General features: G+C 36.0%; 1 protein-coding gene across 2 annotated transcripts in view; it reads left to right on the top strand.

The window, feature by feature from the left end:
• The window catches only part of LOC150083622 (ADP-ribosylation factor-like protein 3), an 85,260-nt gene extending 62,165 nt beyond the window's left edge, over positions 1 to 23,095 (top strand). Inside the window, exons 5-6 of one of the 2 annotated variants that reach the window (XM_090377389.1) lie at positions 12,060 to 12,245; positions 22,739 to 23,095. In XM_090377389.1, coding sequence (XP_090233515.1) covers positions 12,060 to 12,245; positions 22,739 to 22,780 — 228 coding nt within the window. In that variant the 3' untranslated portion in view covers positions 22,781 to 23,095. The remainder of the gene's footprint in view (positions 1 to 12,059; positions 12,246 to 22,738) is intronic. The other variant, XM_090377390.1, reaches the window with a different exon arrangement.
• The last annotated feature ends 1,382 nt before the right edge of the window (positions 23,096 to 24,477 follow it).

The raw sequence follows: 24,477 nt of genomic DNA, 5'->3' as shown, positions 1-24,477 counted from the left end.
ACTTCACGCACAACATGGAAGCTCACTTCAAGCAACTTCATCAACAACTAAATCGTAAGGTTCAAATTTAATTACACAGAACTGCTCATCTGTGTAATTCTCTGAGCTTTTATTTTACAGCAAATTGGTTTAACCATCACTCCAGTGAAATCTGCTAATCAAGAATTTAAAATAATATTAAACCACATCCCAAATCACCAGTCTACCTTTCTCAAGGAACTGTGGGATAGTTTCATATCATACCTTTTAGCATCTGTGTTTCACTTCCGTTAAAAATGCTGTCACATCTGCTTTGCATTAACAATTGCTTAGTTACCTAGATTATCATTTTATATGTGATGTGTATGTATTAATTTACATATATACTTGCATAATCCAGGCCTTTTGCTCTTTTCTGCTTCATAAAAAAAAAATTCTTGCAATCACTGGCTGGTACACTATCAATGCTAAATTCTTCTTAATCCATTTGCCAGTACACAACTGAAAGCATGTGTATACAGGTGAATCTGAAGTAGTAATTGGGAGCACATTCCCAGAAATTGCACGTTTTATTTCATTTTAGGTTAGCTGAGGCAAGTGTTGACCCACTGTGTGACATCATAACATTCCCACTTCCTGCCATGTTCCTGAAACTATTTTTTTACCCAGTTTCCTCTTATTTTTGTAGTGTTTTAATAATTATAATTAATATACTGTGAAATATATACAGTCCATTCCGGTTAATTGGGACACATCGGGACTAGTGCATTTTGGCCCGATTAAGCGGCTGCCCCAATTATCCGAAGTTTCTCGTAAATAGTTAAAAATACAATGTACTCCCCCCCCCCCTTTACAATCGGTTCACTGTCCAATCAAATCACGTTACGATGGAGTCACCATTGTAAAGTACCGTTCACTATACGATGTATAATAAGTGCCAGTCATTGTGATCACGTTTGTGAATTGAATTTTAATTCTATTAAACAGCGATTCTAATTAGCAAAAATAGGAGGAATATTATCCAGAGGCTATAAAAGTAAAGATATATTAAGTACAAATTTACCCTTTATTACCTTACCAATTAAAAAATTAAATGATATGTGAAATTCAGAAGAATATACGATATAATCGGAAGAATTAATACGTACTGTAATATGTACATACTAATTGGTTGACATTTCTGTTCACTGACATTTGTGGGTGGGGGTTAAAATTTAAAACAGTAAAAAGATAAGCAATCAATAACAAAGAACACCGCACACACAAATTGCAAGTAACAAGATACGCGCAAGTGAGAACGGAGTAACAAATTACGAAGCTTTAAAAATAGGAATGAAGAGAAGATTATGAAAATTATTTTTTTATATGATTGAAGATTTCATGGAAGTGTAAACACATTTTACCATAATAACCCACAGAATTCCAGCTGTCGGTGTTATCGCAAATTCAATAAGATCGAGTTTACTATCAGTTTATGACAGATTTCACTAACACAAAAGCCCAATAAACAGGTGACTGCTAATTGTTTTTATTGTTTTATGGTTGTGACCTCCAGAAATCCGACCGAACTACGTGGTACGGTCGGAGACAATCGTAGGGTAATCTCCAGTGCTGTGGTCTCCTGCCCCGATTAAACGGCATTTTGTCCCAATTAAGCGAAGTAAACCCTGGCTATTTTCTCGATTGGTTTCTGTTTTTTAAGATTTGCCCCAAATAAACGGCTGCCCCGATTAACCGGTGGCCCAAATAACCGGAATCCACTGTATAACTAAGCTTGCCAAACTTTTTCCAAAGTCCTGTTTACTGATTACGCATATACCCATAGCATGCGTTGTATGAAATTATATCACTTTTATTGCCCATTCAAGACTGATCGGTTAAGCATTCAAGAATTCATATCTCCAATTGAAAAACTCTTTCCAGATACATTCTCAGGAAAACAAACTCTACCTGAATAATTCGGAGCAATATGGCCTTAGTTGCTAATGCTCCTAAAAACCAAATAACAAATAACAAACCTGAATAATTATGATAACAAATTTTTATTTACAGAAGATACCTGCAGTACAGTACTGTACTGTACACAAGTTCAATCTTTATTAAAAAATCTTGTAATGATTGACTGCTTAGCAAACTTTCAACTCTGCATCCACATAAGTCTTGATAGTGAACTCCACTTCTCTCTCTTGAATTTCAGACTTCTTTTTGTTACTGGATCCAAGTCTGTCACTGTTTTGATCAATTCACATTACGTTTTCATAATTTCACAAATAGCTTTCATAATAAGTTTGGACTCTGGTACAATTCCATCATCAACATTTAAGATTTTCAGGATTTTTTGCATCCAACAAGTTTTCTGGCTTGATCAGTCAGATCTTCATGTGAGTTTGATAACTCAGTTATATCTTGAACTTCCATTTCATCAAAAGATTTATTTCCCAACTGTCTGTAATGGTGAACCCCCCCCCCCATTAACAATTTCAGGGCATGTACGTCTCCACAGGCATTTTAATGTGGACTGCTTTATCTCTTTCAGTGATTCATCAGTGTTGTTGATAAAAAAAAAAATTATTAATAAAAATATATTTAAAATTATAACATCATCTGCATGTACTCATTCCAACAAAGCTGTAATTGTGCCAGAGGTCATGATTAGACCTCTGGCACAATTATAGCTTTCAGAATCTTGAAATAACTGGGAGTAAAGTGGAGGAGAAACTGTTGAAGATAAACACAAGAAAGGCACCCGGGGTGGATGGGATCTATCCAGTTATATTAAAGGAGGCAGCAAAGGAAGTAAGCAAACCCTTAGCCATAATTATGAGAGCTTCCTTGGACTCAGGGGAGGTACCCATAGACTGGAAATGTGCAAATGTGACCCCAATTCACAAAGGAGGATCAAAGGCTGACACAAGTAATTATAGACCTGTGAGCTTAACTTCTGTTCCAGGAAAATTAATGGAGGCACTGGTTAAAGAAGCACTGCAGGATCATTTAGACAAGACTTCAGTTATAACTCAGACACAGCATGGTTTTGTTAAGAGGAAGTCTTGCCTGACCAACTTGATTGGATATTATGATGCAGTCACAAAAGAACTGGATGCAGGGAATAACTTTGATATTATATACTTGGATCTTAGAAAGGCTTTTGATACTGTTGCACATGGAAGACTGCTACACAAATTGGAGCAGTGTGACATTGGAGGCAAATTGCTGCTATGGATAAAGGGGTGGTTGAGGGGGAGAAGACAGAGAGTGGTAATCAATGGACACTGCTCATCGTGGACTAATGTTATTAGTGGAGTCCCTCAGGGCTCAGTGTTGGGTCCATTATTGTTTTCTGTATTTATAAATGATATTGATGATGGTATATCAAGCTTAATGTCCAAGTTTGCAGATGATACAAAGGTTGGCAGGGTTGTCAAGGACACTACTGACACTATGCTGCTGCAACAGGATCTGGAAAGGTTGAGCAGATGGGCTGAGAGGTGGCAAATGAAGTTTAACATTGACAAATGTAAAGTACTACACATGGGAAACAGCAACCCCAGAGCAACGTATCAACTCTGTGGTACTACACTGACAGTGGTAGAGAATGAAAGGGACTTGGGGGTGGTTGTGCAGGCAGATATGAAGTTCTCTGAGCAGTGCAGACGGGCTGCAAGAGTAGCTCATGGAGTATTGTCAATGATATACAGGAATTTTTCCAGCAGGGATAAGGAGGTGATTATTCCATTGTATAAGGCAATGGTCAGGCCACACCTAGAGTACTGTATACAGGTCTGGAGGCCTCATTTCAAGAAGGATGTAGAGCTGCTGGAACAAGTACAGAGAAGGGCAACAAGATTAGTGAATGGAACAAAGGGGTGCTCTTACGAAGAAAGGCTTAAGTTTTGCGAATTACAGTGTCTGGAAACTAGGCACCAGCGAGGTGATCTGATAGAGGTGTACAAAGCCTTGAATGGTTTGAGCATGCTCAGTGCTGATGGGATTCTTCCTCTTGCTCAGAATAATCACCTGAGAGGGCATAAATTCAAATTGAGGAAAGACAGATGTAGGATAGATGTGCGGAAATTTGCCTTTAGCCAGCGGGTGGTTGGTTGGTGGAACAGACTTCCATCCCTTGTGGTGGAGGTTGATAGCCTAAATAAGTTTAAGGCTCAGCTGGACAGGTATTTGGAACGAACAGAGGGGTGAAGTGGAAGTGGGTTTTTTTTTTTTTTTTTGGCTGATGCTGCATAAGCTTGCTTTCTTGCTTCAAATGCCTCTACTAATGCTAATGCTAATGATTATCTATATTAGTCAATCATTTTATATTGGCTTACCCTAAGATTTCAGTTTTTTTTATTTGCTCCACTAACTGAAAAGTTTGACGATTCCTATTATAAACAACATAAATTAGTGCAGTGTGACTAAAATAGTCAATGCCCCCCCTCGAATCAATCAGAAGTGTCATCAATAAAATGAGTGAATTCGAACTGCTGGTTAGGACAAGTAACCCTGACATAATAGGGCTTATGAAAACGTGATGCCACCTGCAAATAGGAGATGATGAGTTTTTGTACAGTATGTACAATGTATTTAGGGTGGATAGAAGGGGTGCCGATGTCATGCTTCTTATCAAAAGTAGCCTGAGCATGACAAAAGCTTTCCTGGATTCAGGTGTTTCGCATGTTAGTATAGGATCTGTATGGTGTGAGATAGTTGGAAGCAAAGGTATAATGAGAGTGGGAGTAATCTACAGGCCAGGTGATTGTGAAGATTATGATGAGAGCCTCTACATGTGAATGGAATGGGCAAGTAAGCATGAATGTTTTATTATGGGTGATTTTAATTAGGGTGACTCTAATTGATTGGAGCAAATGGGAAGGAAACTACACATGGGGGCAATTTTTAAATTAACTAGATGATTGTTATTTGTATCAACATGTCAGGGAAAGTACTAGGTAAAAGAATATGCTAGACCTCATCATCACCCATGAACCAGATGACAATACGGCTGACAGTACAGGAACCGATCATGGAGTTCTAAAGTTGACGGTGAAGAGAGAGGTAGCAGTAGTTGAAGGCAACGGAATGGATTATAATTTCGGGAAAGGAAACTATGATGGCTTAAGGTGCTACACGGCCTCTATTAACTGGGTAGATATCTCACAGAGAGCAAATACAATTGAATTATGGTATACCTTTAAAACATTAATTATAGAATCCTTGAATGCATATACAGTTGGACCTCTATATAACAAAATCGAACGTTCCCTTGAAAAAATTTGTTATAAAGAAATATGACCTATTCAACAGTAAAAAGTACTGTAAATTCAGAAATATTGTAAAAGATGGGAAAGAAGTGGGAATTAATAAATTTTCTAACATTTTAAAACAATTTATTAATACATACATATTAAGAAATGACTGCTTGCATGATGCCCACAATTTAATAGTACACTTTTCAGAATTGTCATAAAATATTTGGTTATTTATGTTGTACACTGGATTCTACTGTACACCGTTCATAAAAATGTTCACATTTGTTTAAACTTTAAATCAAATATATTTTCTGTTACATTTTCTTCCCACTGAAGGCCTCGATGCAAAGTTTGAAATGCTGCCAACATTTGTTTGGAAGGTTTGATATTGCCCTCATTTTCATCCAATACATGGTCAATATTGTCACTAGTTCTTTAAATATGCTCCAAAATGTTGGTAGTCACTCGGATTTCAACTACTATGACATCATTATCATTATCAACTCCTAAAAATTCGTCGACAGGAACAATTTCTTCACCAAATAAACCTCGCTTGGAACTCTTCCCAAGATTGCCCAATGTCTTCTAGTGGGAAAGGAAGTTTATCCCTCTTATCTCCGTTAATTCTTAATCGTTGCTTCCGTCATATCTTGACTCCACACTTTCGCGAACTCTGATATGCACATCCACAAATCTATAGGTCGGTTGGTTTCTATTCTCAGTATAATTTTTTTTCAGTATGCACTTTTTGTAGTGCATTTTCAAATTCTTGATAATGCCTTGATCCCTTGGCTGCCGTTAAGATGAATTATTTAGAAGAAAGAAAACAAGCTTCACACTTGTAAGTTTCGAAATTACCGAGTGAAGTTGGGCAAGGCAGTTGTCAATAATCAATGCGAATTTTCTGTTTTCTTTTGTCATCTTTTTCTATCGAAATTTAAAATCCACTGCTCAAAAATTTCGCTTGTCATTCAAGGTTTTTTGTTGTAGTTGTAGTTGTAGTCCAACTCTAACAACTTTACTCCTTTGAAACATTGGGGTTATTTACTTTTGCCTATTACCAAAAGCTTCAATTTTTCATTACCAGCCATGGTTGCAACCAAGAGTGTTTCTCTCCACCTATTTTTACCACCTAAAGATTTGTCACCTTTAGAAGTCAGTGTCTTGTTTGGCAAACATTTAAAAAATAGACATGTCTCATCAACGTTGATATGTCTTTAGACTCGTGGTCCTCCATAATTTTTTTCAAAACTTTCCAGTGGGTGTAGTCTTATTCGATTGCAACTCCACTTTCATCAGAAATAACTTTTTCGAATAAGCCAAGACACTCTTTAAATTTGTCCAGCTAAACAGAACTGGCTTGGAATCTTTTGTGCCCCAGAAAAGATGCATACTCCATAGCCTTTTCTTATATTAATAGCCCTGATGATATCGGTATGTTTTGGTCTCGAATCAACTTCGTTCGCTTAAAAACTGCTTCATCTACATCTTCCCAAAGGCAATTTCACAAGCTTCCGACTGGGTCCTTTGAGAAAGAAACAAGGTTTTTTCGAATGGTTGAACACAGTACTGACAGGGACATCAAATTTTAATGCGATTTCTTTTATCTTTTTTTTTTTTTTTTTTTTTTAACACCATGATCTACACTATTAAGCACTTCCACTTTTTCACACTACACCAAGGATTTCCTCTTAGACACTGTAAGGTTACTTGCATAGCAGTTAAAACAAAACTGAAATTAGGGGCCACTTGTAGCTACCACGTAAACTCATTTCTTTGAAACAACAGATGAATTTCCAAGATAAAGGAAAATCACTCTCTCTCCTAATTCTCTATAATAGGATGCTTACGGTAGAAAATAGGTTGACCAGAGCCAATGCCCACATCGGGAATATGCCTTAATCTTTACCAATGGCTGTGGACAGCTGAGCAGCAGGACTTCTCTGCATAGTAGAGTATAAGTTGTATAGGTTTTACTTCTTTTTAGCCATTGCTGATCCACTGCTGGGCCTCTCTCCCAAACTTACATCGTTTTCTATCCCACGCAGTGGTTGGCCAGTTTCCTCTTGGAGGGTTTTACAGGCACCATTAAATTGTAAAATGTTTTAGCTCTTAAATCGTGCTTTCTACAGCATCAGCTTTATTGCCTAAAGGTCAGAGGTATGAACAATGCATACCTGGGTCTCATGAAATCAGTTCGTTGTATGGAAATTTTCTTCGTTATACGGAAACTATTTTCATTGTAATGAACAAGGGGAAATCAGAAAAGTTCACTACATAGAAAATTTCATTATATGGAAGTTCGTTAAAGAGAGGTCCGACTGTATATCATTAAAAAAAAAATACTCTATGAGGGGGATTCCAAGTTGGATGAATAATGAAGTTGCCAGAGTACTTGAGTAATAAAAAGTACTGAAGCCTATAACAGCTGGTGCCTCCGTAGCCAGGAGTAGCAGTGCATAGCACATGCTTCTTGATTAGACCAGGATTCGAGCCTGTGACTACCAAATACGGAGGATGCGGAAAGGTCAGGGAATGACCACCACATATCCCCGGAGCAATATGGCCTTAGTTGCTAATGCTCCTAAATAACAAACCAAATAACAAATAAATAAATATAACAGCTACAAAGTGATCTGTAATAGCACAGCAGAAAAGGTTAGGCTGGCCAAGGAAAATTATGAGAAATCGCTGGCAAAGAGTGGTTATAAGGAATTCACATCTATAAATGCAACGAAGAAAAGGACATCAAATCGGACCCTTATGTAATGGACGTGAGATAGTTATTGTTTGTTATTTGGTTTTTAGGAGCATTAGCAACTAAGGCCATATTGCTCCGGGGATATGCGGTGGTCATTCCCTGACCTTTCCGCATCCTCCGTATTTGGTGGTCACGGGCTCGAACCCTGGTCTAATCAAGAAGCGTGTGCTACGCACTGCCGCTCCTGCCCACCTGGCTACGGAGGCGCCTGTGAGATAGTATTAGACACCCCAGCTGATGTTGCAGATGAACTCAATGGTTACTTTGCATCGATATTTACAGGAGAAAAACTCTTTGTCATGAGAAGTTATGGGAGTGAAGTTGAAAAATATGTAATTAATTATATTGAAATCTCACATGATTACTTAATGAAGAAACTTTCAGGCCTACAGACAAATGAGGCTATGGGGTTGATGACATATACCCTACATTTTAAGAGAAGTGGTAAGTGAGTGCATTGAACCATTAAGGCTAATTATGAGAGCATCACTGGACTCAGGAGAGATACCTTTGGATTGGAAAAGTGCCAATTTATCACCAATACATAAGGGCGGTTCTAAGAGTGAAGTGGGAAATTACTGGCCAGTTAGTCTAACTTCAGCAATAGAAAAAATCATGGAGGAAATGATCACAGGTGGAATTCAGGATCATTAGATAGAAATGGAATTCTGTAGGATACACTTTGTAAAGGAAAAATCATGTTTAACAATTCCCGTTAGCTATTTTGACAGGGTCACTTGTGAGCTGGTAATTTTGACATTGTTTATTTAGATTTCTGCAAAGCATTTGACTCAGTCCCACATGAGCAGTTACTTTATAAGCTGGAACAGGTTGGAGTCAGAGAAAATCCTTAGATGGATGACTTCAGAGCAGGAAGCAGAGGGTTGTGAAAATGGTTAATCCTCAGATTGGGATAATGGAAAAAGTCAGGTTCCTCAAGGTTCAGTATTGGGACCACTGTTGTTTTTGATTTTCTTAAATGACATCGATGAAGGGATAGAGGTCGTGATGTCTAAATTTGCAGATGATGTAAAGATTGTTAGAGTAGGTAATGATCACTGCCAAGCAGAGCCTCTTCAGAGTGACCTAGATACTTCAGGGATGGTCAGAAAAATGGCAGCTGTACTTTATTCCAGCAAAGTGTAAGGTATTACACCTGGAGAATACTAACCCCAAAATAACATATGCACTTGGTGGTATTGAACTAAAGCCAGTAGTGAAGCAGAGGAACTTGGGTGTTATGATACAGTCAGACACGAAGTTCTCTAAGCCTTGTAGACAGGTTGCAGGGAAGGCCCATGTCCTATCGATGGCTTATCAAACATTTGCTAGTAGAGATAAGGACGTCATAATCCCATTATGTAAGGCTGTTGTTAGACCACACTTGGAATACTATGTTGAAGTGTGGAGACTGCACCTAAAAAAAAAAGTTATCGAGCTTCTTGAGAAGGTTCAAAGACAGGTAACTCATCTGGTGAGATCGGCAAAATGGCATCCATATAAGGAAAGACTTCAAATATGCGTGTTGCACGGCTTGGAAACTAGGCACCTGAGAGGAGACTTGATTGAGGTGTTTAAGGCTTGAGAGGCAAAAGTAAAATGAATGAGGATGAAAATTTCACATTGCAAAATGATTCAGTAAAGATGCAGTTAAGCGTACAGTCCAACAACTAAACGGGAAACTACATGACTTACCTTTCACTTAAGTGGGTAGGAGTGGCACCAACATTGATTGGCAGAACAAGCCACATGCTGCTTTCCTCTTCTCCAGGCTGAAGTCAATCTTTGTATGGCATTAGACAAATACTGATACCGTACACTAAAGCAAGCTGTAATTATAGAAAATCTACGGCTGTTAGAAGCAAGCTGTAATTATAGAAAATGGATGGGGCCATTGATATCTAGAATACCTAGGTATTTCATACAATTCCTAAGTTTATACTTTGCTGGTACTATATACATGTAAAACTTATAAATTAAAATGAAAATCAATTAAAACACGCACGCTTCCTTTGCTTGAATCTGTCCCAAAGTAAATAAAATAAAAACCAACCCTTCTTTTGGTTGATTCCATCCCAAATTAGTGGCATAAGCTAAACTAACCTAACCTTTTTTAAAACTATGTAAAAAGAAAACAAAAATTCAACTTATCTTTCAACTAGAAGCAAACTGCAATTATAGAAAATGGACGGCCAGTGATATAAAAATGCTTTTAGTTGTCCGACCATCCACTTAACTGCATTCTAACCAGTGATTATAGAACTAGAGGCCATAAATTCAAGTTATGGGGGGAATTGTTTAGAGTGGATTGTAGGAAGTTTTATTTTAGCCAGCAAGTTATAAATAATTACTGGAATATATTTTATTTTATTATTATCGTTATTATTACAGTGGGGCCCCAACATCCAATGGTAATTCCTTCCACAAAACCTAATATATTGAAATATTGTAAGTTGAAACCAATAATACATTGATTCCTTGTGATTTGTTCCCCAACAACACATAAAATAGGTATTTCTTATATGTTATACTTCATTTTTACATTAAAAATGAGTGTTTTATAAAGATTGTTTAATAAATAGTTATAAAACATCTTAATATAAAAAAACAAACAATAAATTAGCATTTACCTTAGACTTGAAGTGCAGAGCTGATTAAATCAATGGTGGCATAGTGGTGGTGGTGGTGGTGGGACAGTCAAGCGTCAGGTGTCTCTTCAGTCTTTTGTCTTTTGCTGCTACTGGCAAAGAAACTGTCCAAAATGGACTATTTTTGCCAACTTTTTTGTAGCTACTTGAAGTAAGAAATTACTTCGTCTTCCATTTTGCTCATTATTAGTTCAGTGTTTTCAATGTAGAGGTTTTTTTTTTTTTTTTATCACTTTTCTTAAATGCTCCCAATAGAAATGAGTCTTCAACTCTTCAGGTGACACTTTTTGGGTGTCTTTTTCTTCCTCTCCCTCTCCAGTGTCACTCTCCGTAATTTTCTCCAACTCTTGTAGCTCCTCTATTGTTAGCTCATGCCCATGACATCAATAAGGTCCTCCACATCCTCTTTGCCAACCACCAGACCCATTGATTTACCAAGAGTGATAATATCATTTGTCAAGGCACCATCATCTTCAAATCCATCAACATTATGGATAATTAAAGGCCAGATGTTTTTCCAGGCTGAATTTAAGCACCTTATGGAAGCATCATTCAAAGAATTTACAATCGGCCTTACACAGTCCAGCATGTTGAACTTCGACCTCCAAAAATCTTTGAGGGCGACAGAATTTTCACCAGAGGTTGCTGCAAAGCAACTTGCGAACATTTTCGTGTTGTAGATTTTCTTCCCTTTGTTTAAATAATCTGGGGATGTTAGAGTGATACACAAGCAAAGGCTTCAGCTTAAAATCTCAGGAGGCATTGGCACCCAACAAGAGAGTAAGCCTATTTCATAGGCTTATGCCCAGGTAAACTAGCCTCATCCTTAGTGATTTATGTTCTCCTGGGCATTTGCTTCCAGAAGAGGCCAGTTTTGTCGGTGTTAAAAACCTACTGGTGAAGATAAACCTCCTAATCAACAAACTCAATTTCAATTCAATAGAAATTTCAACAAATTCAATTTTAAAGGTCTCAGCTGCTTTTTTTATGAGCACTGGATGCCTCCCCGTGCCTTTCAACACTTGATATTCGCCCTTTTTTTGAAACGCTCAAACCAGCCTGTGCTGACTTTAAAGTCTTCAAAGTGCACAGCACTGCCACTGGTTGATGGAACTTTCAGTTTCAGATTGTCATAGATCTGAAACAATCATACAAGTGATGTTCTGCTCGCCACGTGTTGAACAATAACGTTATTGAACGATAACAAAGACTTTTGGTTGAGAACAATTGTACGAGTGATGTTCCATATGGCATGCATCTGAAAATTTCTGCCCTTATTTCAGAATTTCCAAATGGCTTCCATGCACCATTTGGCATTAATAATACTAAATGAATTAACCAACCAACCAATTTTGTTTTTTTATGATTCTAATTTTGTTTACAAAAATTGTCTGATATATTTATGAATATTCTTGCTTTTTTCAGGAATTAGCTGAATTATTAGCAGAGGAGAAATTATGTGGAGTACCAGTATTAGTTTTTGCTAATAAACAAGATCTCTTCAATGCTGCTCCTGCAAGTGAATTAGCAGATGGACTCAACCTGCCTGCCATTAGAGATCGCCCATGGCAAATTCAAGCTTGCTCAGCTATTACAGGAGAAGGATTAAAGGTTTGTATGTGAAATTAGTATATATACCTTACTTAAGAGGTAAATTTCTTATAGGTAACACAAAATAGACACTTTTTTATGATATGTTTATTAACAATTTGTTTTAGCCCCAGAAAATTTTTATAGAAATGTGTACTTAGTAGATACCTAATATAAAAAGTGATTGATTCTTTTGTTTACGTCCATTTCAGCATTTGAAAAACAAGAGGCTCCTTTAAACTCAAAATATACAAAATTATTCAGTTCAAAAAACCCTCTCCCTCCAATTTTTAACTTTAAAATCCAAGGATATGCAGTGTACACCGCTTGTTGTAATCGTGGATAATGTATCATTCATATAAAGTTGCCACTTTTATAAAGTCCCAATCAGAGATATACTAATACATGGGGGGGGGAACATTTATTGTAATTGGTGCTTTGGTTTACATTGTCATTTTCACCTTATCACAATTTATGCATGTGCAGTGGAAGTGATTAGATAAGGTCCAGATTTGTTCCTGAACTTCAACAGAATGCATGTCTAGTTACTGCTGTTGCTTCATACAATTCATATAGTTATGTGTGGCTATTCTCTGAAAGAAAATACTGTACTGTATCTGTACTCCTACCAATCTGTTTTACAGTAGAGAATTAACCCATTTATAATTCTTGATTTTAATATTTTCTTTATTTGTTTTTTAATAGTTTGTATGGATTTCAGAATAATCATGACAATATAACTGCTGTTCCTGTCATTTTTATTGACAACCTCAAGGTTAAGGCTCCAGGCATTATTAAAAAGGGGTTTAGTAAAAAAAAAAAAAAAAAAAAGTAATAAAAAAAATGAGTTGAATAATCATAACCCATGGTTGACTATGTTTCATAGTCACAAAATACTATAATTAATGCATTTTGTAGCTTATTCAGCATAATGTTTAGACTTCAATTCCTCTCTTCACAAAGTGAAGAGATGACTTAACATACTGTACAAAAGATTTTTGATAGATTATTCGCAGTAATTATTCTTGATGTAGTGCTTGAAACTGCATTTATGCTGAGAAATGATTATAAATATAACAAGTCTTGAAATAAAAGACAGTCTGCACCACATTTGTGATAAAAATTAGTTTATTGACTGTTAAATTATGTAGAATTTAAATTAAAAGCCAACACCAATCAAGTGCTTAAATTAATAGTAGCTAATAGCCTCATGGCAAGGTTCTTAGCACGAACAAGGCTTCAAACATGCTAAATCAGATTAAGCCTATAATCATTAGCAGTCCAGTCCAAAGGGTTTGAGGAGAGAAAATTCTTGTTCAGTTCCACATTGGACATTCATATCGCACATTGTTTTCAGTAAGACAGTGACTATCCTATGTGTGAGTACTGCAACACCATCCAACAGCTTCTTATAATTTAGTTGATTGTCCTTATTTTTTAATTTGCAACAGTTATTGCTTTTTTAGCAATCTTGCTTAGCGATTCACACCCAGTAAGAATTTATCTAACACATACAAATTTCTACAGGCTATTAATTTATATAGCTTTATGTAATTAATCCATTTATTATATTGTAATAAAAATCTGTTATACAGCCACTTCCTAACTTAAGGGCTGCATTCCTTGGAACTCTGCATACTAAATTTGATTGGAGCAAAGAATAAAAAATGTTGAACATGTAAATAGAATTATTTATTCAATTTTTTTTTATCTCGCACAGGAAAAATTTCAAAAATGTGCAAAATTACAAAAGTATACAATCACAAAAATTTTATTTTAATGTGGAAATCAGCGTGATGCTTGAACCTATAAAACCCCGATGCTTGCCATGAACTTGACTTGGGGTTTGCCGTGCTTATCCTTAATATCTTCATAAATACTTCTTGCTCTTGCTTGAATGACCATTAGACTCAGGGGCATTTGCTTCTGAATCTCATTTTCCATCCATATTATTAATAGCTTTTCCATCTTTGATATAGCACCTGAACACTATTTTGTGATCACTGTTCATCTTAAATGCATTGATCCTTTAACACGTTCTTTTATATGTACACTGTCCTTTAAAATAGTATTCACTGTTAAAAGCAGCGAAACCTGATTCCTGTGCAATAGATAAACTTTGTCCTGCTTCTTACTTCTTAATCATTTTCATCTTCATTTCTAAATCAATTTTGTTTCGTTTCCTAGCACTACCGCCACTTGCACTTTCCGTTGGTCACTTTCCCTTCATCATTGTAATAAGTAAATAGGAATAAAGAGAGACGATTCTGAAAATTAGTTTTTTATATGATTTAAGATTTCAGAGAAGGGGAGAAACACATTTTAGCATAATAACATAAAAAGCCACACAATTACAGTTATCAGTATTATCACAAATGCAATGCAATCCAGTTTACTATCCCTTTATAATAGATTTCACTAACAGAAAAGCCGAATAAACCGGAAAGTGCAAATTATTTTTATTGTTTTATGGTCATGACCTCCAGAAATGTACTTTAGAAAAAAGATCACAAAGGTGTTCAAAATTGATTCTTATAACGGAACATATGATAACGATGAAAGTGTAGTGCATTCTCCAGCCGGATCATGTACCCCTTCCTCTCCGCCAATAGTATGTAAATGTGTTTGTAAATGTGTTGGCCGCATGTTTTGTTTTTGCATCCTTTAGTTAAAAGTAATTTTTGTGTTGTGTTTATTTGATATAAATCTATATAAAACTAATACAATTTCCATTATAAAATTGACCCTTTAGAGCAGCGGTGTCCAACCTTTTCCTGTACGGGAGCTATATTCAAAGTTAGATTTGTTTCGCAGGCCACACAGTGATTCGAGAAAAAATTGTGTCACATTTTCTATATCTGGTACTCGTAAAAGTTTTTTTTTTTTTTTTGTTTTTTTCTTTTCAAGCTATATATATATTTAAAAAAATGCAAATTCCCAGCACTTTTATGTGCAACAAATCTATGTCAGTGATTTATTTTTTAGATTTTATCAAAATTATAAAAATATGACTTACTTTTGTTTGCTTTTTTTTTTTTTAAATATCTTACTTTTGTTTCTGCTTGCAAATACTTCACTTTTGTTTAAAAAAAATACTTTACTTTTGCTTTTAAATGCTCATTTTAGAAAATTTTCAACCTGAAAAGGATCACTGCTTTTCAATATTAAGGTGAATAAATAAATATAATGATAAACCAAAATTGAAATATTCAAAAATTTTTTTAAGTACAATACACAATAACATTTACTGGACAAAACTTAACATTTAATGAGATGATTGAGGCTGGATATTTTTAAATAATTGTTCAAAATTTGGTTGCAAATTTGTGATGCCAATCTCAATACATAATTAAGATTATGTACTGATGATATTTCTCGATGGAGTGCCAGGTCCTGATGGTATTTCTCCACTTGTTTTCAAAACCTGTGCTCCTGGACTTTCTCCTGTTCTATGCCACCTTTATTCACTTTTTTATTCCAAAGGTGTTTTTTCTTCTGCTTGGAAATTTGCTCATATCCAGCTAGTTCTTAAAAAGGGTGACAAATCCCTCCCATCAAATTACTTCTACTCCTTCTATAGTAATGGAGAAATCACTTAACCGTCAACTCTTAATCTATCTAGAAACCTTCCATCTGATCAACAATCGCCATTATGGATATTGTCAGTGTTGATCCACAGGTGATATTCTGGCATATGTTACTAATTTATGGACAAATTCAATGGAAAAGTTTGGTTAAACACAAGCAGTTGCACTTGACATCTCAAAGGCTTTCGATCATGTTTAGCATAAAGATCTTCTAAACAAGCTTCCATCTTATGGGTTGCCAACTGTTCTTTGTAATTGGTTATCCAGTTTTCTCTCTGACCATTCACGGAGGGTGATGATAGATGGCACTTTGTCTTCTAACTTCACTACTAATGCTGGTGTCCCCAAGGTTGTTCTTTCCCTCCATTCTTTTCCTCTTGTATATTAATGACATTGATCGGAAATACTATCCATAGTTTTGTTCATGATAGCTCATTGCATTCCACTTTCCATTTTAAGAAACCTTGCTCTGCTCAATCAGCTTCAACTTCTTGAATATCTGCAATAAGTTCCTTAAATGCCATTCTCCAGGTAATTCTCCAGTGGGGCAAAGACAACTTAGTTGATTTCAATCCTAAAACTCAGTCCTGTCTTATATCTCACAAAAAGGATTCTTCTGCTCCTATGCTTATCTTTGGTGACACTCCGATTTCTAGGCACGATGATATATCTCTTTTGGGGATTACCCTGACTTCTAATCCCTTGGCACACAGTAAAATATTGCTTCCTCTGCATCTAAAAAACTTGGTTTTCTCTTTCGCTCTCGGTGTTACTTTTCTTCCAAACAGCTGTTCACTTTGTACAAATCGCAAATCCGCCCTACCATGGAATGTTTCCACATCATGGGCGGTGCCCCCAAAACCTCTCTCAGCCTTCTATATTCCATTTAGAAAAGGGCAGTTAGGTTAATTAATGACTCATCTCTAACAGAGTCTCTCCACTTGCTGTCTCATAGACGTACTGTTTCTGCTGCATGTCTTTTCTGCAGATACTTCTATGGGCACTCTTCTGAATTTTCTTCAATAATTCCTGCTCTCTCTTTCAAAACAATCTTAACACGTGCTGCCACCAACCAACATCCATTTACTGTCCAACTTCAAACTCACAAAACCAACTTTTCATCTCCCTCGTTTATTCACTCAACTGCTGTTTTCTGGAACAACCTTCCTTCATACGTAATTCCTGAAAATTACAGTCTACAGAAGTTCAAGTCTAATGTCAACAAATATATTCTTTTGTGTTCTCAACCTCCAACCCATGCATGGTACCATAGGTTCTCTCATGTTTGGGGTTTTCATAAAAGAAAAAAAAAAAAAAAAAAAAATGCTCATCTGTTCTGTTTCTTTTTAAATATTTATTTGATTTTACGAGTGAAAAAAATCTGCTTGCAAACATACGTTGATCCGAACAGAGTAGCCATTTTCATGGCATTAGTGGAAAATCTTCAGATGGGTAAGCCTTGTAGAATCCAAATTGTTTATTTTTGTAGTCTATATACTTCTTTTTGGATCATATTTTGGCTTGAAGATCAATAATTTAAAGTTGCAATCTGGGATTGTAGTTTTCAGCCATAGAAGTAAATAGGTTCTCAAACAAAAGCTTATGTTTTTTCATGGGAGTTTATATCAGAATATCGACTTTCAAACCTGTCAAAAAGTAATTGTAAAAAAGAAAGGCAACGATTCTTTGGAAATGTGTTTCTCATTTAGCTCAGTACAACATTCAAAGTGAACTAAATTGTCTTGCTCAACTGGGAATTAAATAATAGCAACTTATTCTGAAATGATTTGATGTCACCAAACAAATCAGACCAATTTTCCTTTCCTTTGTAGTTTTAAATTAAGAACATTTAAATGACAAGAAATATATGTATGAATTGCAAGATTAAACAGCCACTCCATATTTGATAGTTGTTTTGTTGGTTTCCCCTTTTCTGTGTTGAAACATTCAGTGATGTTTCAACAGCCACATTAAGGCCATGGACCTTGTAAAATGTACAGCTGAAATAACCACATTCATAACGTGTTGGAGATCCAATAAAGAGCATCAAAATAATGTGCATCAACAAGCTCTTTACCATAAAGAGCTTGTTGATGCACAATGCAGTGAATTCCAATCGGAGTTTCAGCTCCGATATCTATCATTTTCTTGGTTGTTCTTCTCATAAGCCCAGTGTTTTTACCAATCATATTTTTTGCATCGCCAGTTGTGACTCCTACCAGGTTTTTAATATTTAATCCTAACTTTTCGATAGATTGGCAAAAATTTTCAAAAAGATTTTCACCTGTAGTTGTTCTGCACATACTCTGTAGATCAGCTAACACTTCAACTGGTACAAAATTATCATTAATTCCATGTATGAAGATGAGGAGTTGGGCTGTGTCATTTACAACAGCATTGTCATCCAGTGCCACACTAAAATATTTCATTTGTTTTATGTTTTCCAAAAGTTGTTCGAACAAATTCTTTCCAATATCTTCTACTCTTTGCATAATTGTTTGTCGAGACAAACTAATGTCTTGTATCATTGTTTATTTCTCCGGACAAATTTCTTCCACAATTTTTAACAAACGATGCTTAACAAATTCACCATCATTGAACGGTTTACTTTCAAAAGCGATCAAATGTGCAACGAGATCTAGAAAATCTTGATAACTGGGCACATACAGTAGATAAATTTCTTGACTGATGCGTTTTCAGTATGTTTTGTTGTTTTCTTAATTCGTTTTGTAACTTTGAACACTTCTTTTCACAGCACTCCTTTATGTTGATGATAAGATTTATGATTGGAATCAGTGTCGTTTTAAATTATATTCTTTAAAAACTCACACAGTATCCTGACACACAAAACACACTGCTTTTTCGTGGTAATCAATGAAGAAAGTCTTAATTCCACCTTGGATCAAAAACATGACATTCCAAATCGATTTTCCCCTTTTGGAACATTTTTAAGAATGATTTTTTTTAAATTCAATACAAATTAATTCAATGCAATGAACAAGCTATATCAAAATACATACCTGTAGTTAGCATACATGTGACTGCACTGAACCACATTTACCTGTTTGATACAATTGAGCTGGATGCTTGCATGCCTGTACACGCAGTGGCGATTGATGCTGTTTTAGTTCACTTTCCATGCAGGCCTTATAAAAAATTATTCGTGGGCCGTAAGTTGGGCACCACTGTTTTAGAGAGACAAATAGCTTAGTTATATAGAGAAAATTTCATCTTCCCAGGCCTTGGAACTAATTTCCAAAAAAAAAAAAAAAAAATCTTAGTTCTAATCCAAGGCCTCTAATGTAGTGCTGCATGGCACAAAGATCACAAAAATTTTTTTTTTTTTTTTTTTTTGGGATCACATTACAATATTTTCACAATACCCATTTTTTCGTAAGGGATGCAAAATACGTTTCCATGTTTTTTTTTTTCAGTTTGTACCGGCCGGTAAAAGCTTATGTAAAGTCAAATTTACATAAGTTGGTGAGTGCCTGTATTTGATTTTAACATCATTTATTACTTTTCCACATACCTAAGATATTTACACTCTTGACATCCTCCATGAATACTGTGTGCTGTGCTAAAAGTTGGTCCCTGCTTATGCTGTTGGTTGAAACATGCCAATATAAATCTTTGTGCCATGCAGCACTACATTAGAGGCCTTGGATTAGAACTTAGATTTTCAACATGGGATGGTGTTTGGAAATACTACATCAGTACCTTTCTATATGTGCAACTTTGATTCATCTGAATTTTCACAATCTTCTATTGACTGTTTCAAACTGTCTCTGGAAGCTGTTAAGCAGGTGAAATGAAGGCGGATGGAATTCAGAAATGGAAGACTAGGTAATACCTGGGTGCCTCCATAGCAGGTGGGCAGGAGCGGCAGTGCGTAGCACACGCTTCTTGATTAGACCGGGGTTCAAGCCCATGACCACCAAATACGGAGGATGCGGAAAGGTCAGGGAATGGCCACCGCATGTCCCCGGAGCAATAGGGCCTTAGTTGCTAATGCTCCTAAAAAAAAAAATCAAATAACAATAACTAGGTCATACCTCAACAACAAAAATATCTGGTGGCGTAATGATCTTGCATAATGTGTTTGGTGGGCCATAAAGAGAATAGCTCAGGTGTAGTGTACTTTTTTCTGCAGAAAACAGTAGGACCAAGGGGACACAGGACATCCATCAGTCGAACTATATCCACAGGGCAACTGCTCATATGCCCATTGCTGTAGTCACGAATGTAAAACAGCATTTGGAATGGAGTCATTCCTGACATTCGTGGACTCTACAATAGTGACAGAAAGTGCTATGAAGTGATGAACTGAATAGGAACATTCGTCACTGCATAGCTCCTTCTCTCACACTTTTTGTCAATATTATCAGTACTACCTTAGCGAGATGGAACCCTGTCAGTATCAGCATAATACTGCAAGGCCCTTTGTAATATAGCAAGGATTAAAGTGGACTGGTTTTTGGACACTGGAATTGAAAAGATGGGCTGGTTAACTCAGAGCAAGACCTCGACCCCATTGAACACCTATGAGATGAATGAGAATGCCAAATTATAAACTGCAGCCAAAACAGCTTTCTTTCAAACTGTCTCTGGAAGCTGTTTATTAGGTGAATTGAAGGCGGATTTCACCACCATCTACCAGAAGTTAGGAAAAGTATAGCCACAAGGATTAAGGTTGTCATACAAGTCAAATGTGGCCCAATTGAAATCTCTCTCTCTCTCTCTCTCTCTCATCTCTCTCTCTCTCTCTCTCTCTCTCTCTCTCTCTCTCTCATCTCTCTCTCTCTCTCTGTCTCTTTCTGTCTGTCTGTGTAAGAATACTTTTGATCATGTAGCATAAGTTGTCAAATTGGATATCTAGATTCAGTGCATTTTGAGAAGCAGCATTTGCAGTTTGGTTTTTTTATGGTTTAAACTACCATTGCACCATAAAAAAATTAAACAACCAATACAAATCATTCAAATGTTTTCATCAGCCATTTAGTGCTAACCAAACTTCCAACCATACCTTCCCTGTTCTTGGCCAAACTCATTTTGAAATTAGCTGCAGAATCAGTTAGTGGTAAAGGTGTGATGATAGTTCTCAAATTTTTTTCCCTCCAAATCCTTGCCAAACTCATTTTGAGCTTAGCTTGGAAGATAAATTACTGGTAACAGCCAGTAATTAGCTGTAACACAGATTTGCATTTTTGTACAACGTGCTCCAAATGTGCCTGCTTCTATGTTGAGTTTTGATTTCTGTCATTCTGTAATGCTGTGCATTGGTAGTGAAGTAATCAGTATTTTTTTAATAATAATAAGACTGCTGTTATTCAAAAATTTGGCGAATAAGAACAAATTCTTATTTGAATGTACTGCTGCTTTGAATTGCACCATTTTAAACTTTTCCTTGCCTTTTATCCCAAAAACATTGAATGTAATATACACCATGTGTCTGTGTTTTTTTTTTTTTTTTATATGCATTTGCTAGAGCGGGGACCAATAACCTTTTCCACCATGGAAGCTAAAATCGACCTATCTCATTTTTTTTTTATGAAAAACAGGAGGTACATAAAACCTTGAAATAATCTTATAAACTAAATCAGTCAAACAATTAATGAGATTTGTGGCATTGATGTTCTCCAGAAAATTATAAAACAAAACTTTAGAAAACTAAATGTTACTGTGTGAATAGGAACAATGATACAAACCTGAAACCACATCCAGGTGTTGGAAAATATCCTCAAGTTTTAATTAGAGGTGTTTGATATGACATCGTCAGTTACTCTGCAGATATCTCACCTGTAATCCATTTCCTCCCATATTTGGCACAAACACACTCCTGTCATTGTGGCTAATTGCTTTACAAATGTGTTAAGTTCCATAATGGTTCCTCCCATAGGTGGAACACCTCTTCTGGTCTTTTACAAATCTCCAGAGAGAAATTGAAAGGAGCCAGAGGATTGTGAGGGCCACAAAATCTGTCCTCTTCCGCAATGAAGAGAAGATTCTGAAAGTTTGTTATTTTATACGACTGAAGATTTCAGTGAAAGGGGACACTCACAGAATTCTGGCTATTGATATTGCAAATGCAATAAGATTGAGTGTACTGCCCTTTTATAATAGATTGCATTAATAGAAAAGCCCAATAAACTGGAAACTGCAAATTGTTTTTATTGTTTTATGGTATTGACATCCAGAAATGTGCTTTAGTAAAATGTGAGCTCGCATGAAGTGATAGTGTGATTCTGCCTAAAATTTCATTTTGATCATTATCATGGTGCTGACTAAGAGAATAAGTGACAGCAGTACTAGTAAATCCACCAAGAAAAGGAAAAAGATTGATGTGGATCAGAAAATTAAAATAATAAGGATGTATGAAAATGGTCAAATGGCCCTGATTTGTCAGGATCAACAGTGAACACAATAATAAAGGCCAAAGACAATATAAGAAGCAGTGAAGGGATCAGCACCAATGAAGTCAACTATAATAACCAAGGCTACAAAATACATATTAGTTTTTACAGTACAATGACATGCATTTTTTCTTCCTTTTATGCTTTCTTTTCTTATGTGCCACTTTGCTACTTCACAACTTTTTCCAGATAGTTTTTAATTGAATTAATTAAAAATATATAACTATTTTTCTTCATTCTTCTGATGATAGGTGTTTTTTGTAATTTTGGCATATCGGGGATATAGTAGCAATATTTTATTAGTTACTCCCGAGTTATGTAAAGCTCAACTTATGTAAGAAGCCCTGGAACATATCTCTTACATATGTCGGGGACTTACTCTATATGTAAAAAGCTTCTGGTTAATTGAATTATGTTATAATTTAAGTTTAAAAGTTAAGGATAATTTAGTTATTCACTGAATTATACATTGATTACTGTTATTTTGAGACGTTAATTTTATTATTTTTTATAGGATGGATTAGATTGGGTTTGTAAGAACATCAAGCGAAAGTAATACTCTGTCTTGAATCCTAAATTGGCACATATCTTATAACAAGCAGCCAAACACTAGTTGGACTATGGACCATCTGTTCACTTTATATATATTTTTAATGTGCCCACAATAAATTGCTTCATCACTGCTGTGTACATATAAATATATCTGTGATACACCACCAGCACCATGTTGACCCCCTACAAATAATTATTTTAGGTGGAAAAGCACGGTTCAAAATTGCTAGCATCAGTGGAATATGGTTGTTAAAATTATTTTAATCTCTTGCCTGATGGAGTTGTTTCAGACTTTGTTGTGAAGAATGTTATGTAATGAATATTTATATTGTAAAACATTTCAGAAGTATATTTTAATTAATTAGAAAAAAGTGATAAAAATCATGTTGGCACTGTAATTTTGATACTCTGTATGTTTAACCTGAAATTTACTTTTAAGTCTTTTGGCAAGAAACATTATGTTATATGTCAATTATATAATTTATTTACCAATATAATTGATCTGTATTGAGAGAAGCCATTTTTAACATTATTTTGTCTAGTCATATTTTATTTTTTATTAAACTTTTTTCTTTCCAAAACTGTATAAGTTTTAGATATTCCCAATAAAAAATGAAATGAATTGTAGATATGTTATTTGGAGAAAAAATTTTCAAACAATATTTCTTCGTGACTAACAGTAGCTGCAAGAAGGAAAATTGCCAAAGAATATGGGAAATTTATGGAAACAAATTATAATTGTTTGGGACTTATTCCATTAATCTAAGCACTTTTTATCTAATATGTTTAAATACATAATGGCGAATTGTAAGCTAGGTTATGTATCTTGGGGTATGCTTTGAAGAGTGGCTGAATTTTTTGGTGCATGCCAGTTATTTGTAGGAGAGGGTGAAGTGAATGTATGCAAGCTCCAACGTGTTAGCTGCTTAGATTGGGGCATAAAGGGGATCCTCCCTCCTTTATGATATCTTTCCTGATCCTGGCATGTACAACTGGAGCTTGGGGTGGCGAGTTGAACAATCTCATGTTCATTGGATCCTCTTAGCTCAACAGATTGCTCTTCTCTTCATCATGAAAGCATGTAGAACATTGGCTACTGAAGTGCTGTGTATTGGTGAGAAAGGTCTGCTGATTGCTAAGGCCTATTTGAGGTTGCCTTGAAGAGGGGCATTCCCTGACAGGCTTTCAGTCTCCAGTTGGGCAGGTGGACTTTGTATTGCTTTTACATCAGAGCAGAGAATCGGTGATGAATTGGAGGACATGACAAAATGGCCAATTCTGAAAAAAGGTGGCATCTGTGTGCCTTTATTCCCTCCATTCAGACTGTTAGTCGGCAACAGCCGTTGCTCTGGTTTACCCTAGCAGCTTGCTGTGTTCTGACCAGACATGACCTGAGGTCAAGACTGTTCTGGCTGGGGCTTTTGCCATTGTGGTGACCCAGGAACTGGCCTTCACATTGTGCTTGACTGTCCAAAATATCTGGACCTCTGAGTGAGATGTGAGATATAGCCTTGCTCCCATTCCACTGGTGGAGTTCTTGTAACAGAATATTTCAGCTTGTTTGTCGAATTTATTAAGAATGTATGCAGGGTACAGATCACTAGGGGATGGAGATGCTGTCCCTGCCGCGAGGCCAAATGGTCGTTCCTGTTTCGTTTTTTGAGTTGATGTGTTTCTGCATAGATTAATATACTAACCTAC

This window comes from Mastigoproctus giganteus, chromosome 7 (assembly GCF_048544385.1).
Source record: "Mastigoproctus giganteus isolate SK-2022 chromosome 7, ASM4854438v1, whole genome shotgun sequence".
NCBI classification, from domain to species: domain Eukaryota; kingdom Metazoa; phylum Arthropoda; class Arachnida; order Uropygi; family Thelyphonidae; genus Mastigoproctus; species Mastigoproctus giganteus.
This window is presented reverse-complemented; position numbering and strand designations above follow the sequence as displayed.